The sequence below is a fragment of the Sciurus vulgaris genome (assembly GCF_902686455.1).
Source record: "Sciurus vulgaris genome assembly, chromosome: 9".
Classification (NCBI taxonomy): domain Eukaryota; kingdom Metazoa; phylum Chordata; class Mammalia; order Rodentia; family Sciuridae; genus Sciurus; species Sciurus vulgaris.
The window spans coordinates 37305494-37323673 of record NC_136469.1 but is presented as its reverse complement, the minus strand read 5'-3'; the positions used below and the strand labels follow the sequence as shown (position 1 = coordinate 37323673).

The following is an 18180-nucleotide window of genomic DNA, read 5'->3' as shown; positions in this document are numbered from 1 at the left end:
ATATACTACTTTGGTCTTTGGTGTGTTTGGCTTTTTTGTTTGTTTTGCAAACAGATTTTAAAATGACAAATAAATGAGTAGAAAAATACTCCAATTCTATGAGCTAACATACAACTTGGATAAACTATCCTGCCCTAATAATCCAACAACAAGTTTAGAAACAATCTGAGCCAATTTTTAATATCTGATTAGAATGCTCAGGCATTCAAAGAACTCAATGACCAAAAAATAACTCCAATTATTAGACTGTGACTTTATTACAAATAAAGTTTCAGAATTAACAGTGGACAATTTTAAAAGAAATTTTAAATCATATAACACTTTCTCTTTTTAATAACATGTAATAATTTCATATTTATGGAGTATAGAGTAATAACTATATATATATATATATATACACACACACACACAATGTGTAATGATCAACTCAGGTTAATTAGGATTTCTATCTTCTTAAACATTTTAGTTCTTTGTACAATAAATTGTTCAGAAAGTATGCAATGATTTCTATTCAGTTCTTTAAATGTACTTAGAGTATGTTAGGACAATAAACATTATTAATGTTTTCTTACACATTTGTAACATAAATCAAAAATACATTAGAAAATCATTTCTGGGGGCTGGAGTTATAGCTCAGTGTTAGAGCACCTGCCTAGCATGTGTGAGGCACTGGGTTCGGTTCTCAGCACTAAAAAAAAAAAAAAAAAAAATCAATCAATAAAATAAAGATCCATCAACAACTAAAAACTATATTAAAAAAAGAAAAAGAAAATCATTTCTAAACCTGAAATTTTATAATTCTCATCTACTGCTTTCCAGTCCCACTACAGCTGCAAACAATGCCTTAAAAATAAATCAGGAAGCCAGGAACAGTCAAGCATACCTGTAATCCCACCGACTCAGGAGGCTGAGGCAGGAGGATCACAAGGTCCAGGTCAGCATAGGCAACTTAGTGAGACCCTGTCTCAAAAGAAAAAGTAAAAAGACCTGGGGATGTAGCTTAATGTGAAATGTCCCTGAGTTCAATCCCAGTGAAAGAGAAAGAAAGGAAAGAAAGAGAGAAAATCAGAAAGGAAATACTCCTTCCTTGCCTTACTATTCTCTGTCAACCATCAACCTATAAGGATGATAGATGTAAATTATACTCATAAAACTGTGCAGCACACAGTCCACACCTGTGTCCATACCTGCTTTGCTTAGAGGCTTAGAAAAAACCTACAGTTTATACTGTTTCTGGAGTATCTACAGAAAATATTCCCTCTAAACCCATACACTATATTTCTAAATTATTTCTGTTTGCAATCCTTCTATAGATGCAAAGAACCTGAACTCATTTTTTATGACACTTAAGAAAAACATAACTGTAAAGTGGACATTGCTTGAAGAATACAAATTATACTTCAAATACAAGTTTAGCTCTACGTTACAGCAACATTATATGCAATGACACAAAATATATGACATTACGGCTACTTGTACAAACATCTGATTGAAAACTTGACAAATTACTGAAAGATTTAAAATAAAACTCATAAAAACAACATATCACTATAAGTTGCTTGGAGGGTAGAGAGGGAGTTGTCACTGAAAGTCACACTGGAATTCACAGGCTCTATAAATGTTATAAATCTTTGAAGAAACAGTATGAACAACCAAAGTGAAGGTACATAACCAAAACAACCTCATCTACCCAGACAGATAACAAAAGTGAAAAAGAAAAAAAAAAAAAAATGTTTACTTAAATATTAACCAAGGACTTCAATAGAGCTAATGAAATTTGAAGACAAATGACAAATTTTCTGCATATATATCACCCTTGTCACCTCATAAAATCGGGTATCAAAATATTTCAGGGGAATTAGTTAAAAATATGAAAATGTTGATGAAGCTACTTGGATTTCAAAACTAACTGAGGTGAATTAATTGCTCATGGTAAAATGAATTGACATTGTCAAGAGAATGCTCAGTTTACTTATTACATAGACTAACAACAATTTCCAGGCTTATGTGAAAAAAACATGGTAAGTGTAGCGAATCATCTGTAAACTTGTTTTATAAAACTGGTTTGATAGTAACACCTAGTACATATTGAACTTCTATATTTTCTATATACATAGACATGAACTGTTAACCTTTAGTGCAGTACCAGCAGATTGACTCTTTCTTATTACAACAATCTCAGAATCATTCCTAAGGCAACAACCCCAAAGGAAACAAACAACTTGGACAGAGCAAATGTCACCAGGTGCAACATGAAGGAATAGTCTATATATAGTACCAGCTTGTTATTCAGTCTGAAATACCATTCCTTCATCCCATTAAAGTACTGACTTGCAAGCATTTGACATCCAGCCAGAGACAGAGTAACTTATGTCATCTTTAAAATAATTAGACATAGAGTCCAATGTGCTCATGAAATAGGCCTGAACTGCAAGTCCTCTTGCTTCTAGAACAGCAGTTTTCTGAACATTGAGTTCTCTTTCCAGAAGTTAGAAACAAGCTGTTACTTGACTAGCTGTTGATGGTAGGAAAGCCATTGCAGGCTCCTTCCCAGCTCCAGGGCTTCTGTCTGTGGACTTTGTTTGTGCAACAGACACTATCTCGAGATGATGATGAAGTCACTAATTGGTGGTTGTCCTTAAGACACATAGATTCCAAACCACATTCACTACAGCATTATTTATATTTACCCTTCGAAATTATTAACTAAATTGTGAAAAGTTCAAATACCTTCCTAATCTTTAACGGGGCATTAAAAGTTATAAAGAATAAACCTTTATAGTGAGTTTGTATGAGGCAATGCACATACAGACACATATTCTTTAACTTACAGATACAAGAAATTAGTTAATATGTAAAGTATATGACCCTGTGAACTAGCTCCTATACGTCTATGAATTCTGCTTCCTAGAGGAATGGAGAATTTAATAGTGATACTCTTCCTGTCCTTCAAAGACAGAGCCCGCTGTTTTGTCCCTTGCAGGTTCTGTTATATTCTTTTTGAATACAGAAGGTGGAGGCAAATGATATTAAAGCATTGGAATATTTTAAACATTATATATAATTTTGGTGTATAAAGCAATAGCAATCACTATCTAAATTTTCAAAGATAAAGGAAAAACACCACTTAGAATCCTCCTATTCAAGACCCTCATTCTCTAATATTCTGGGGCTGATTTTCTCTAGACTTCATTATGCGGTCCACATGCTTAAGATCAGACTTTCTAGGCAGACTTCTAGGAGTGTAACCCCTACACACCCAAGTTTCCTTATCTATAAGATATAGGTAATAATTCTACTTAGCACACAAAGCATTCAAATGGTGCCTGGCAAACTGGAAGCACTATAAAAGCTTTGGCTATCATGTTATCACCATTTTATCACTCTTATTATTGCTATTACAACTATTACTATCTCCATACTACTACTACCAATGCTATTCTCATTATTATAACTACTGTTATTGTAAGAACAACAAACAGGCAATAGAAACTCCTTCTCTCATGGGACCATTTTCCAAAGAGAATAACACTTGCCAACCTGACCTTGGAGAAGTAGAAGGGCAAAGAAGCATGAGGATTACACCAGAGAAGATTTTTAATTAGATGCCATGTGTCCCCTGGCACTCTTTCACTACCATTCTGGCCCCGAAAGGGCCATCCCATGCCCTTCTGCTGCCACACCCAGTCAATCTTTGGCTAAAATGAAAAACTACCTCTCCCTATCTCATTGGCTCTAAATTTTTATAAAGATTGTTTCCATCTTTAAAACAGATTCTTAACTCTAATCCATAAGAAATTACTTATCCAGAACATACTTGAATATTTTTAGAGAGAAATTAGGTGAAAGGGGATTATAATACTTTAATAAATTTAGTCAATTTAAATAATTAGTAATGTAAAATAAAATTACTTAGTTAAAAAAATTTTAAATCTTTAGTTCAAATAAAAATAGTTGCTTGTGAAAAACACACAATTAGTAGGAAAAAAAGTAACCACTGAAAATCAATAGCTAACCTGAACATAAGTAGCCATGCTCTGATAGGTGAGTCCCTAACCTATTCTGGCCACAGATGACTGGAAGAAAGGTGTGTAGCTGCCCCAAACTGAGCCAATCAGACTGCATCCCAAGGAATTCAAGGAAAAGACACAAACACTACAGTCAAATGGTATAAACAGTAGGGACACAAGGTCATAAATCAATAGTCAGCACATACAAGCCAAAGTCACAGGGAGAGAGAAATTAATAGCCTTAGAGTGGGAAGCCAATCCGCAGACAGATGCAAAAATGAGAGACCATATGGTCTTGAAAAGGAGAGAAGTCAAAGACAGTTCCTGGCTTTCCATTTCTAGTCCCATGTGGTCTTAATGAACTTTCTTTGCCTCTCTTCAGATGCTTATGAGACTGCCTGCTATACTTTTAAAGTTAACTCTTCTTTATCTAAGCCATCTTTAAGGCAATTTCATTCCCAATAAACAAATGTGCCCCAAAAGACAGTTAATTAACATGGTCATGTAACAAATTTACATATTGCCAGCATGTTTAAGGCAATTTCATTCACAATAAACAAATGCGCCCAAAAGACAGTTAATGTGGTCATGTAACAAATTTACATACTGCCAGCATGTTTTCTTTTCTTGTCCTTTGTGAGACTGGAAAGAATCTTTACAGCATAATACAAGCATTTCTGCCTTGCTTTGTATCAGAAGAATTTGGCAAAAGAACTCAATTCTTCAAGAGAATGTCAAGCATCATGCATCATTATGAAATGTTTGTACCATACCTGCTTCTTGGAAGAAACATGGATTCCTTAATGAACACGGAACCAGAGAGAAGGATATACCAGCAGGTCCCAATATCATCAGGACTGAAAAGAAAAGGTAACAGAGTCAGATAATTGTCTACAACATCAACAAAATAATTTAAAAAAATATGTAACACAAAGTGTAGCACCCATCTTACTTCTAGAATCATAAAGAACATAAAACACATACATAAAAATACTACATTGAACTACTAGAATTATTTATAAAATTTAATTTTTATCCCTGAAATAAGTCAAAGATATTTATTGGCATATTCTATGTTAGAACAGAATATACTACCCAGAATTCCAAGTTTTATTTTAATATTTTGAAAAGGAAATACTTCCACTTACTTCTGTGAACAAAAAATACAAAGCGTATCAATGTTTTCCATTCCTTTCCCCCATATACCAAGTTTTAAGTTTCCAAATTTCCCTACACATATTTAGTTCCATTTTTGTTTTTGTGTTGGGGAAGGGCTATTATTGGGAATTGAACCACAGACACTCTACCACTGAACTTTATCCTCAGTCCTTTTTTATTTTTTTATTGGTACATTATAATTAATGTGCCAATGGGATTCATTGTTACATATTCATATATGTGGACAATATGAGGATATAATTTGGTCTAATTTCATTACCCATAGCTCCCCATTCCCTCCCCTCATCCTTCTACCCTCCTCCACCTGCTGCTTTTATATTTTATGATGAGATAGGGTCTCACTTTAGTTGTCAAGACTGGCCTTGAACTTGTAATCCTTCTTCCTGCATCTCCTGAGTAGCTGGGATTACGGGCATGTATCACCACACTTGACCATTTCTGGGCAATTCTTTTAGAATGTCTTTATGTATATGCACACAATAATGGGCATATATAAACCTATTCCCTTGTAATCTTTTTTTAACAGAAAAGATAGCACACTCTACACTCTAAGATCTCCCATTAAATGACTGTTTCTTGTACACTCTTACAGTTCTAGAGCATTCCGTTCCACTGTATGATGTTTCCTACTTCACTTAAGCAAACCCCTACTTATGGTCATGTCAGTTGTTTTTAATCACGCAACTGAATAAAAACAAAAACTACAAAGAAAACTCTTGAACATACAGTAGTAACTGGAAGATAAAGACACAAAAGGACAGCTGCTGGCTCAAAGGGTGCATATGCTAATTTTGATAATGACAAATTGTTTTCCATGGATAGTTAACAATTTATAAACCTACCTACTTCCTTACAGCCTTATAATATAGTCTGTTACAATACTGTAACAAATGTTTAACAATTTTATGCAGAGGGCTAATTGCAGGAGCTTAGAATACTTCAGAGAATAACAAAAAGATCGCTGCCCTGGTGGTGCTTGTATTCATGTCTCAGTGAGAAGAGGACATTTGAGTGAAGGAGGTGAATTAGCCCAAGGATTCCCAAGATAAGGTTCCAGGCAAAAGACAGGAGGGTCATGAGTGTAGGTGAAAAGGCAAGGCTGACGCTGCCTAGCAGTGAGCCGGAGCTGCAGAACAGGTGGTGAGGGCAGGCCTTGGGGAGCAGACGACAGGCACCACAGCACTGGAGCCTTCTTCCAACTTTTGGATTTCTGCCAAACTGCTTGGGGAAAATGATCCTTAGTTTCATTTTATTTTTCATTTGCTTTTCTTCTTATTATAAATAGCATCTTTTTTTCTTATGTTCATGAGCCATTACTATTTCTATGAGATCAGCTTACAAGTTTAAACATTTTTTTTTTATTAACTATGAGATGTTTCTCTTATCTGGTATTACTTTATAAAAATTGCCCTTTGACTTTGTGATGTTTTTTGCCTTGTGTAGGCTATTTTATCTTATAAAGTCAGGTTTATTGAATTTATTAGTTAGGACACCAGCTTAGCTACTAGGAAAACAAAAACCTAAACACAATACAATAGTTTAACCAAGGAGGAAGCTCACTTCTTACACATACACCTAACAGTGTTAGCACTAGAAGTCCAAGATAGATATGGTAGCACCATGATGCCAGGAAACCAGCTCTTCTGTTTTTTGGGTGGGCCATCCTCAACCAGGGACTCCCACCTCATATTTTAAGACGGCAGGTCCAAAACTCACTTTAGAATCTACATTCTAGCCAGTGCAAGAGGTAGACAGGATGCATTGAGCATATCCCATTTCCTTTAAAATAAACCTTGAAAGCTGCATACTGTGCTTCTCTCTAGCCAGTGAATCACATGTGTGCTACAAACAAGGGTGTCCTTGGCAATTTCTGACACGTTCTTTTTTATTTTCCATTTGGTAAATGAATTCATTCCAAAAGCTTCTAAAGGACACTAAATCCTATTTGCAATTCTGAATAATTAAGTTATTAATAAGACCAATCACTATCACCTAATCATTTTCACTGTGCTGTTTCCAGAGTAAAATCTGCATTTGATCCTCTTATTCTCCCCAAGTTCATTCTTAACCAAATTCACAAATATTCAGTCCTCCATGCAAGGCAAAAATGGAAAACAAAAATTGTCAAAATGAATTTAGTTCCAATGAGGAACGATAAAAGTAAAATGCTTTCTCAACAGAAAATGCAAAGTACCTCAGAATAATTTATGTCCTTTTATACACAGTTTTTAATCAACAGATTTTGCAACCAGCGATCATTTATTTACATAGTTTGGGGAAAATGTACTTGTCTTTCTTAAAAGAAGGAAGCAGCATTATTATTAAATTCTGATTTATGCCATGTAAAAATGGTATTTAAAGTTAACTCTTCTTTACCTAAACCATCTTAGGAATGGAAAGATGCCACATGCCTGTAATCCCAGCAACTCAGAAGGCAGAGGGGATGGCAATTTCAGGGCCAGCCCTGGCAATTTAGTTAGACTCTGTCACGAAATAAAAAAGGGCTGGAAATGTACCTCAGTGGTACTGGATTCAATCCCCAATGCAAAAAAAAAAAAAAAAAAAAAAAAAAAAAAATCTTCTAAACTCAAAACTCATTTTTTTTAAATTTCAGATTAATAAAACATTGAAATAGAAAAAAAAAAAAAACAAGAAATATTCTACGAACATACTTTAATCTGTTCTTACAACATTCCCTTTATCACCGAAAGGTTGGTGTGGGGAAATAAAATTTAAAAAATAGGAAATTAAAGTAGACCACTTACTAAGTAAGAGGACTTGGGTAAGTGACTAGAGCTGCTACAAGAATTAAATGGACAATGCTCCTTTAATGAGAATAATAATTATTCTATGACAACTCACAGTATTACCATTTTAAAAAGAACAATAAAAGGCACCAAAGTCCAGGTTGACTGATGTGGAAAATATAACATCAACTAGCTTTTTAGTTATTTCATATCTGTCAACTCTGAAGGCAAACTGATATGAACAAAATGAGGACAAAGTTTATAAACTGAGCTTTCCTGAGACTGATCACAAAACACACATTGCCAGGCAACACATGTTTGAAACGAATGAAATGCTGTGATAGCTAATATTCTGGCATGCTACCCTATCATTAGATTTGATTCTTTGGGTCAGGAAAACTATTAAAAAGATTTGTGAAAGTAAGAAAAGGGTCCTTTCAATCCCTACCACTGATTATGACTTTATTTATCTGATAGATGGTGCTAAAGTTTGGATAAGTGTCCCCAGAGGTCCCTAAGTTGAAACTTGGTACCCAGGGTAGGGGTGCTATTGGGAGGTGATGGCGCTTTTAATAGGCTGGGCCCAGGGGAAGGAAGTTAGGTCCTGGGGGTGTGCTTTGAATAGGACTGTGGGACTCCAAACTTCCCCTCTCCCTCTTTGTAACCTGGCCACCATGAGATACACAGCTTCCTCTACCAGGTGCTCCCCACCAGAATGCACTGCCTCCCCACAGGCCCAAAAGCAAAAGACTACCAACTGTGGACTGAAACCTCCAAAACTGAGAGCCAAAATAAACCTTCCTTCTTTTTTTTAAGTTGTACATCTCAATATTTTGTTACAATGACAGAACTCAAAAGACATCAAATTGAGATCTCTTCTGTGGACACACTAGAAAGCAGACTAACAAAGATAGGCTGTTTCTCTTCCCAAGAGACTCCAAAGTCAACTAGTGGGCATTATATGTGCTTGGGTAAGAATGTGCAGAGAATAGCCATTCAATCTACGAACATTTACTGAATTTACTGAGCATTTGCTTCAAATCATATCATATATAATAATCATAACTTTATTATTGTGTTCTCTCTCTTAAGGTTTCAGGTTTTATAATAGTAAGCTGATTAAAACTAAGAATACAAAAATGTGGATCTTATTTTAGAGATATTCTGGAAAAGCTGTAAGTTAGAAAAATCCTCCTACCCTCTCTTCCCGCCCATCCTCTGAAGAATTCACATTTCGTTTCTGTCTGAAAATTCCTTGTTGTGCGACGCCACCATCCAAATACTTTACTTAGACCAGGAGATTTCTCCCAACTTGATCAGAAAGCTCTGTGCTGATGGTGTTCACTTTTTTTTTCACTTGCAACAATGCCTGAGGAAGGCAGTATTTCACTGTGGGGTACAACCCACTTCCCTTCAAAGACTCTCTGCCCACAATGCAGCTGTTACTTGAGGGGTTTTCTGCATCTTTACATGTGCGAAATGGTGACTTTTTTTTTTTTTTTAGGTGAAATTGAAGTTATAAGAATAGTGCTCAGTACTGTAGCAGTAGCAGCAGCAGCAGACTTTTCTATACTAAAAGGGCATAAAAATTTGGGATCCCCTTGCATATACACAGGCAACAAAGCTGGTTAGCAGTAGAGAAAATACTATAGTAGTAATAGTAGTAGTAGTTGTAGTAATAAAAAAATTATTATTACCCAGAACTATCACCAAAATTCTCTTCTGTCCAGTGGTTCCACATCACTTGGGATGCTAATTTAAAAGGTATGTTCCCTGCCTCTAACCTCTCACCTCTATCTTCTAATCATTAGATGGGTAATTCATTAAAGTGACTTTCAAATACACACCCTAGGTGATTGCTATGCATGGGCCTTGACAACTTTGAAAATCCTCCAGAAAATGTCTATCAGGCCCCAACAAGAAAGAATGAATGGCAGGAAAAAAATTAAAACTCTATCAATATTCATGCAATTAGTTACATGTGTTTATTAATCAGTGCTATTTCCATTTTTCTCTAACAGTTGTTTTACATTTCAGAATGCTGAGCTAAGCAACTCCTTCAAGGGTTGTCAAAATAGCTGAATCCTAAAAGAACCCTCACTGAGCATTTCCAAATAACCTAAATATGACACCACAGGTAATGGGGAGAAAAGAAAAATCCAAAGATTAAAGAGGCCAAAGTTGCAAAGCAGTACTCTGCAATTCTCTCTGCTCTCCCAAAGGCACACTGAGAGAAGACCCACAATTTGTACACTGAGCTCAGAACTGCAACAGACAACTGACTTATTTCCAACACATCCCATCCTACAATGGACAAAATGAAAGCCAGGAAAGCCCAGGTATACAGCAAGGCACCCTCAAAGGTTCCTGTTTTGTCTCTCATCCACAGGAAGGAAAATAACAAAGCCAAACAAAATATGAATAGACCATCACAAAAGGATCAATTCACCTTCCAGTATAATCACGTTGAAATCCTCTGAAGCAACAGAAACTGTAGGGTCCCTACAGTGCATCATCCCATGTCTAAATAGGAACAATACATTTACGCTTGGAATGATGGGCAAGAGGCAAACAGCATCTGATCCCACGCTTTCCCACCCTATTTTCTATTATACTTCAGGGTAACCCACTGCTCCTGGCTGGCCACTTTCCTGCTGCCCCTCCCTGACTCTGCCAATCTGCTCTGATATTATGTCTCCCCACCCTCTTCATCACACTGTACCACAAGAACTGGCTCAGATCCTATTCATTTAAGAAAAACCTCTCACTCACTGTTTCCCAAACTCCAAAACACTTACCACATTTAATTTCATTCTTTTATGTATTTTCTCTAATGACTTCCTATCCTTGAGGTACCTTCTAACTACACTGAACTACCTTTTAGGGAGCAACTGTGTGTTGTACCTAGTTATCATTTGTTTGTGTAAATCAGATTATGACACCCTTGTGCTTATAATGCATGGTTCTCTAGCAGGAGAAAGCCAAACCCCTTCACACAGCACTTGAAAGAGGCAATGTGGTACCAGAAGAGCACAGGTTTTGGGACACAAAATCTCTCTTTCTTGCTGGTCATGTGATGCAAGTGAAGTCAAATTCTGAGGTTCTAGTCTCTATAATGTAAAATGGGGACTATCGACAGCTTCCTTACAAAGTTCTCTGACTTTAATGCATATTACTGCAAGAAGTACCTTGCATAAAAACATACTAGTTCTCCTCATCCCCCTTCTGCTCCTACAACTGGCTGTGAAAGGGTCAACCTACAGCTTTACTTTCTGGCCCAACGCAGGCATTTCCTATGTTTCAAACGTCATCTTAGGGCCTTTGAATAAACTTGATGTTCCTGTTTCTAAATAATGGTATCTTTTATCTGGTGAACTTATTACTCATCCTCCGAGTTCCAGGTTAACTACCACCTCCAAGTAACTAAGCATCTTTCAAGTAATGTGAGTCATTTACCTCCTAGCTTCCCAGAGCACTTTATACATACTCACATGGAACAGTTGCCAGAGTGCTTTAATTATTTATCTTCATCATTCCCCTGACATATACACTACACAATACTTGACTGCCACTCAGACATTTTACTAATAGATAACTAATGAACTGAATAAACACCAACTTAAAAAATGTATCTAGGTGTGTGAAAGTCAAAGAGGTGAGTTTCAATTCACTGATAACTGGGCAGATGAAGCCAGGCTTCAATAACTTCCTTAGCAATATCCTAGATGCCCACTAGGTGGCGATGCCTCCACACCAAAGTACATGTGATGTTAGTTATAAAGGGAGAGAAGCAAATAAAGCGATCAAGGTTAAATTGACAAGGAGGTTGAAGAAGTGAAAAGCTAATAAATAAGAAAAAGATTATTAGAGAGCAAGAAAATAACCTGTGGAAAAGTTACTTTATTCAGCTGTTAATACAATATGAGAACCTAAACAGAGCCCAATCAGCTGGACGGTTGGCCTAATGACCATGAAGGCAGGGGGACTGGCAGGAAAGAGGAGTTGTGACAGAACAGGGGTGGAGCCAGAGATGGCTGTGGGCTCGGATCACTGCCTTAACTCAAAACTGCCCGCCAGCAATACCTTCATCTAAGTCTTTGGGTTGGGGGAGAGATGACAGACAGAAAGTGCCTGTAATCCCAGTGGCTCCAGAGACTGAGGCAGGTGGGTCGCAAGTTCAAAGCCAGCCTCAGCAATTTAGCGAGGTCCAAGCAACTCAGGGAGATCCTGTCTCTAAATAAAATATTAAAAAGGGCTGAGGATGTGGCTCAGTGGTTGAGTGCCCCTGGGTTCAATCCCTGGTACAGAAGGAAGGAAGGAGCTGAAATAAATGTACTGCAAAATCCAAGCAATTTGGGATCAGAAGTTAGTAATTTTTCAAGATGACCCTGACAAAGTGAGGACCAAGAAGGGCGCTGAGGCTGCAAGAGGGAATTCCTCCCACCTGAGCAGGGCAAGTACAACACAGCCGTGGCACAACCAGAAGGGGCCGAGGAATGAGAAAGCACCTGTGGGTGCTTCATGTGGGCAATATGAACAAGGGGATTAAAGACCACAGATGAGCAAAAAGACCACAATCGCTCTGTGAAGAAGAAATGTGTCATGTGACACTGGTGAGAAGTTCTGAAGTAATGGCTGGGAAGGCCATGCGGGAAGAGCTGGTGGGTGACTCAGCACCACAGAGACAGGTACAACTGGGAACCTCACACCACCTGGGGGGCTGCTTTAGACAGAAAGCCTGGGCTCTCCTGCCCAGAATGCTACTCCATCCTGGGCCACATCAAAACTACAAAGCCTCTGGCATCTGGGAGAAAGGCAGGCAGAATTACCACCTTAGGGCAACTGGCCCCACGTTTTGAGCTTTTAAAACACACACGCGCACATACACACATACACACACACATACACACACACACACACACACAAAGACTAAGAAAGGTTAAGATTAAGAAAGGTTCCAGTAAGTAGAGAAAAACAGCAGGGAAATCAAAGCATCAGCAACCAGTAACCAAAAACAGTGACCAAAAAATATCACACACAGATTTTTACTAAGGCAGAAAGTACTGATCATAGTTCAGAAAGAACTGACCAAGAGTTAGCTTTGACATTTATTCACATTTTTACCTTCAGAAAAGGAATATTTTATTATAATACCATTCGAAATGTTTACATACATATGTAAATATATATAAATCATATATAAAAGCCCAAAACATGAAAACAACATTTTTAAAGTAGACAGCAATTTTTGTCCTACATTCTAAAAGTGCTAATTATAAGGAAATTTACTTTACACTTAAAATGAAAAAGAAGTGCCACTTTAACATTCAGGTTTTTCAGAAAATCTTTATTTTCCAATCAGTAGCAAGTCAATTACAGAAACCTGTAACCAACAAACAGGGTAAATCAGTAATATGTAAGAACTCTGAAGACTGATTAAAATAGTAAGGATATTTCATTTTCTATTGAAAACATAGGGAACACAGCTGACATTGCATTTAACTTTAAATGGTGATAACCAACTTAACCAGCAGAATGAACAATATAAACTACTGAAGAACTCAGGAAGTCAGAAAGTCTATAGGCTCATTAATGCAGTCATTCTTAAGCTTACAGAATTCATTTAAGAATGAAATGAAGGTGTGTTACCCCAGGAGTTTTGAAGTTACTCAATCAGGTTTTCTTTTCTTTAATGGAAAAAAAAAATAGTCAATGCAAATTATGTCTTTTACAATACAGCAAACCAATGATTCGGCTATACTGAGGATAGAGGGATGTAACCAACAGTTCAAGGAACAATTTATCAAATTTTTAGGAGCAGTCAAATCAGAAAAATTGACTCTTTTTTGAAACTACTAATGAGTCATGGAATTAACTGACAAATCTGTTTTTGAGTCTTAGGCATTGAAGTTTCATCCTCATAAGAAATCCATTCATTCCTCACCTAGGGTAATCCAGCTCTCTGAAATGTTAAAGATAACTTTTACATACCGAGTCACATTCAAAGCCAAATCCACCTAACTCCACTGAAAATAGGTGTCTCGTGGGCTGGGGAGATAGCTCAGTTGGTAGAGTGCTTGCCTTGCAAGCACAAGGCCCTGGGTTCAATCCCCAGCATCAAAAAAAAAAAAAAAAAAAAAAAACCAGGTGTCTCTGCAAAACAGTCTATAGTACAATTAGCTCACGTTTATCAGAGAGCATGTAAGGTACGACATGTTGTCTATGATGCATTATTAGGCAGACCATAGTGAATGTCTTTGTCTACAATCACAGGAGCACCTTCCTTTGAAATAAAAAATTCAAAAAATCAACAGCAAAGAACAGACTAAATGCAAATGTCTGTGACAGGCATGGCAAATGTAAACTTGGGACACAAACATAGTCCCTACCCATATAGAATTTACAAACTGAACACATTTTTTAAGAATTTTATTTAATCTATTATTTGGTTCACCTCAAAAATAAAACACTTTCATTTAAAAACTAATAGTAAATATAATAATATCATCATTGTCAGGAAGCCTTGAGGTATCACCATACATGTATAAAAAAATTCTTCTGGAAGTGTGTATGTGTGGGTGTGCTTGAATTTTCACACTTACATACAATAACTGTGTACATTATAACATGCCAGGTTTGATGGTTAAATACCCTCTCCTACAATTCTATGAAAAGGCTAATTCTTTGAAGATATTATCTTTTTAAATAGATTGAAATCTTGGTTTCATCATTTTCTTTACACACATGCACAAGCACACTAAAATGATGAACACATGGACAGCAAAGATATTTCAAAATAGTAGTTTCACCTTTATGGATAAGAAAGGAAAGGACACAAAGTTAAACAACAGTAGATTAAGTACTTTTGTAATAATTCAAAAGACTATAATATAAATTAAAACCTTGGCCATGTCCCCCAAAACAAGAAATCAGTGGAGATGGGCAATGGAGTCAAAGGAACGCTTTCCAATGGTGGAAGACACTGTGGCCTTCTTATGGTCTGCAGGGAAAGGGACAGGAGGAAGAAGCTGAAAACAGGACAGAAGAGGCATAACTACTTTATACATCTCTTCTCCTGGAGACATAAGTGAGATGAGAGACAAATGCAGATACAGACAAACTGGGGCATCTGAGGCAGAGCATAAAGGGGACAGTAACATGTTAGCAGCCTTGAGAGAAATCCGGGAGCTGCTCTAGAAAGAGAAAACCAAGTCAACATGTGAAAAGACTGCTAAAAGCAATGAGAAATCAGCTGAGGCTTGAACTTCGAAATTGCTCTTTACAGATCTAAGTGAAAATGCTTTAAAAGAATGAAGAGGACTCAATGCAGCTCTTTTATGGAGGAACAATTTCCTCTCCTGTAATAAAGAGAAATAAACCCCTTAACAAAGTGCTATGAAAACTCTTTTGGAAACCAAAACATTCAGTCAGATACATTATGTGGAGAGCAGACAATGGGGCAGAGTTACACATATTCATAGTATGAAACAGTGTGGATGACTGGCCATTAAGGAAAGACTAAAGCAGAAGAGACATTTTTCAGAACTCAGTTTCCAGACTGTGCTATGAGATAGTACCAGGTTCTTCTGTTTATTTGATAGTATGTTGCGATTTTTAATATTATTTATCCAGAGTTTTTAAATACATGTGTACCTAATTTCAGATTAAATTCTTAAAGACAACTCTAAATTAAGGTCCCTCAGGTTAAGAATTTATATTGCTTACTTAAATCTTCCCAAGACAGTAAAATATCTAACATACATTAGATAATAAATGAAATGAAGGCAAAAAATACCTGATATTCTTCTACTGCATAAAGTTCAACTAGTCACAATCTAACTTTTTTTAGGGGGTTGGGAGGTCCTACTGGGGATTGAACTCAGGGGCACTAAGTTCCTGAGCCACATCCCCAACCTTATTTTGTATCTTATTTAGACACAGGGTCTCACTGAGTTGTTTAGCACCTCACTTTTGCTGAAGCTGGCTTTCAAGTAGTGATCTTCCTGCCTCAGCCTCCCAAGCGGCTGGCCAGCTGTGCCCAGCTCCTATCTAACTTTCTAAAACAACAAATACAATCCAATTCCAAAAGAGCGATTCTAAATTTTGAAAAATGCAATTTTATCAGACCTATCACTCCCCCAAATCTTGATACAGTTTATAAGGGCATTCTTATCATCTTGCTGGCATGATGATAACACAGTGATACCACAGAAGTTAGTGCCTCACTGTCAAAATTCTCTCCTAAGAAAAGTTTAAAGCAGCTAAAAAAAAAAAAAGAGAGAGAGAGAGAGAGACCAAACTGTAAACTATCACAATGATGATGACGACCATGTCAGCCAGCTGACATTTTGGGGACACTTACTATGTATGCACTGCTCTAAGCAGCTTGTACATATTATTGTACCTTATCCTCAAGCCACTGTGCAAAGTGGGAGCTATTATTATTGTTTCCATTTTATAGATGAGAAAAATAAGGTACAGAGGAGGATCAAAAGAGTATTACATTTACCTGGTGAAATTATTAAAACCATAGACTTAGAAGTCACCAGCACTGAAACATAATAAGGAAGATGATTACTCATTTCTTGGTCATAAAACCAAAGTCTGGTAGTCTTTGATATTCTGACTACACTGTGTGCTTCAAACTAAGCTCAAGGGAGAACAAGAACAAACAAGTCATTTCCTCATGAGGTAATAACAACAGGTCCCCAAAGCAGGACACTATTATTAAGTTATCACAGATTTATATACACCACAAATACAGGTGTTCTTTAATTTTTTAAAACTACACTGACACAAACTGGTAAGAGCAGAAGCAAGTCTGCTCAAGGATCATAGAAGAAGATAATTCAATTACCCTTTGCCACAATTTGGGCCAAATACTAGGAATTAGATTACATGAATCTATGACTAGTCTCTGTGAATTTCGGGTCCTACAACACCAGGATTTATTGACTATCCACAGATTTTTCATCATCCACTAACATGGTCACCTAATTCTATCCAAATAAATCTGAATAACCTCCACAATCAAGTCTAGCTACAAAGTCAAATGCATTCCACGTAGGAGTATCTACCAGCACAGTTCATGTGCACGATCAAACTTGCTTTAAAAAAAAAAAAAAAAAAAAAAAGGTATGTCTAATACAGTGTAAGCCACTTTCATTAAGATGAATAATAAATAGGAACTATTAGGGAATCATGTCAATTATAGACAGTTGCTGTGGGTTCTGGTTTTCACCATCCTAGAGAGGATCAGAGTAGGAAGGGATTGTGCATTTATCTCACCATTTATATAATTTATATTTTTTTATGGTATCAAGGCATGAAAAGGGATAGAAAATGCTAGTGGACTGGAGTAAGAGCTAAGGCCACAGAATTACAGGTCCCATATCAGGCAGTGAGAGCTGAGGCAAGTTCCTTATCTTCTCAAAGCCTCACTTCTCCATGTGTAAAATCCAGGTGATGGTAATAGCTACCTCATGAGAAGTCTATGAAGAGTAAGTAATTAGTACACACAAAGTACTTATAAGAACATGTGGGACATAAGAAACGTTTGCCACCAGCTTGTCATCATCAACACTGCCAAAAACAGGTTTCAGAGGGGAAGGAGAAAAATGATAGAAAGTTAAAAATCATTGCCACTATACTACTTCAATGATGACAATTTATATTCATCAGAGACTTCCACACCTCTTGTTTGCAACACCCATTCCCATGGTGTCCATTACTGCTCCCTAAATAAATAAGCATTTCAAGTTATTTACATCTTAATATCTTCAAGAATAAGCGTGTTAAAGGCATTTGCCTCTGTTGCTTGCTACTTTTCCCATTATCAGTAACGTCTTGGTTATTTCTTACTATTTTTTAGTTGGTGTTATGTTGTTTTAAGCTCTAAATGGCAACTGCCTACTGAACAGCTCCTAGATGTCACAGTCTCATAACTTACAACCTAAGAATTGTCCTAGTTCCTAAATGCCTGTATCTAAAAACCACACCCAACTCCCCAACTTCTCAGTCTTTGTCTCAGTTTAAACACTTAGGCCATTTTGATTACTCCTCACTGATCCCCCTGTCCGTCCACTAACCTATTTTCATGCAGCCACAGGTATTACCTGGGAGGGTATGGGTAGGAATGGGAAGCATTTAATCACATCACTTTGTTGCTTGAAAACCAGCCACCAAGCTCCAGATTAAAAGAGACTGAAGGTCATGAACTGGGCCACACTGCTGTAATCTCAACA

General features: G+C 36.9%; 1 protein-coding gene across 1 annotated transcript in view; it reads right to left on the bottom strand.

Annotated features, from left to right (window-relative positions):
• RAPGEF2 (Rap guanine nucleotide exchange factor 2) overlaps nt 1-18180 on the bottom strand; it is a 265166-nt gene that overhangs the window by 154964 nt on the left and 92022 nt on the right. Inside the window, 1 exon segment of the mRNA XM_079154511.1 lies at nt 4784-4867. Coding sequence (XP_079010637.1) covers nt 4784-4867 — 84 coding nt within the window.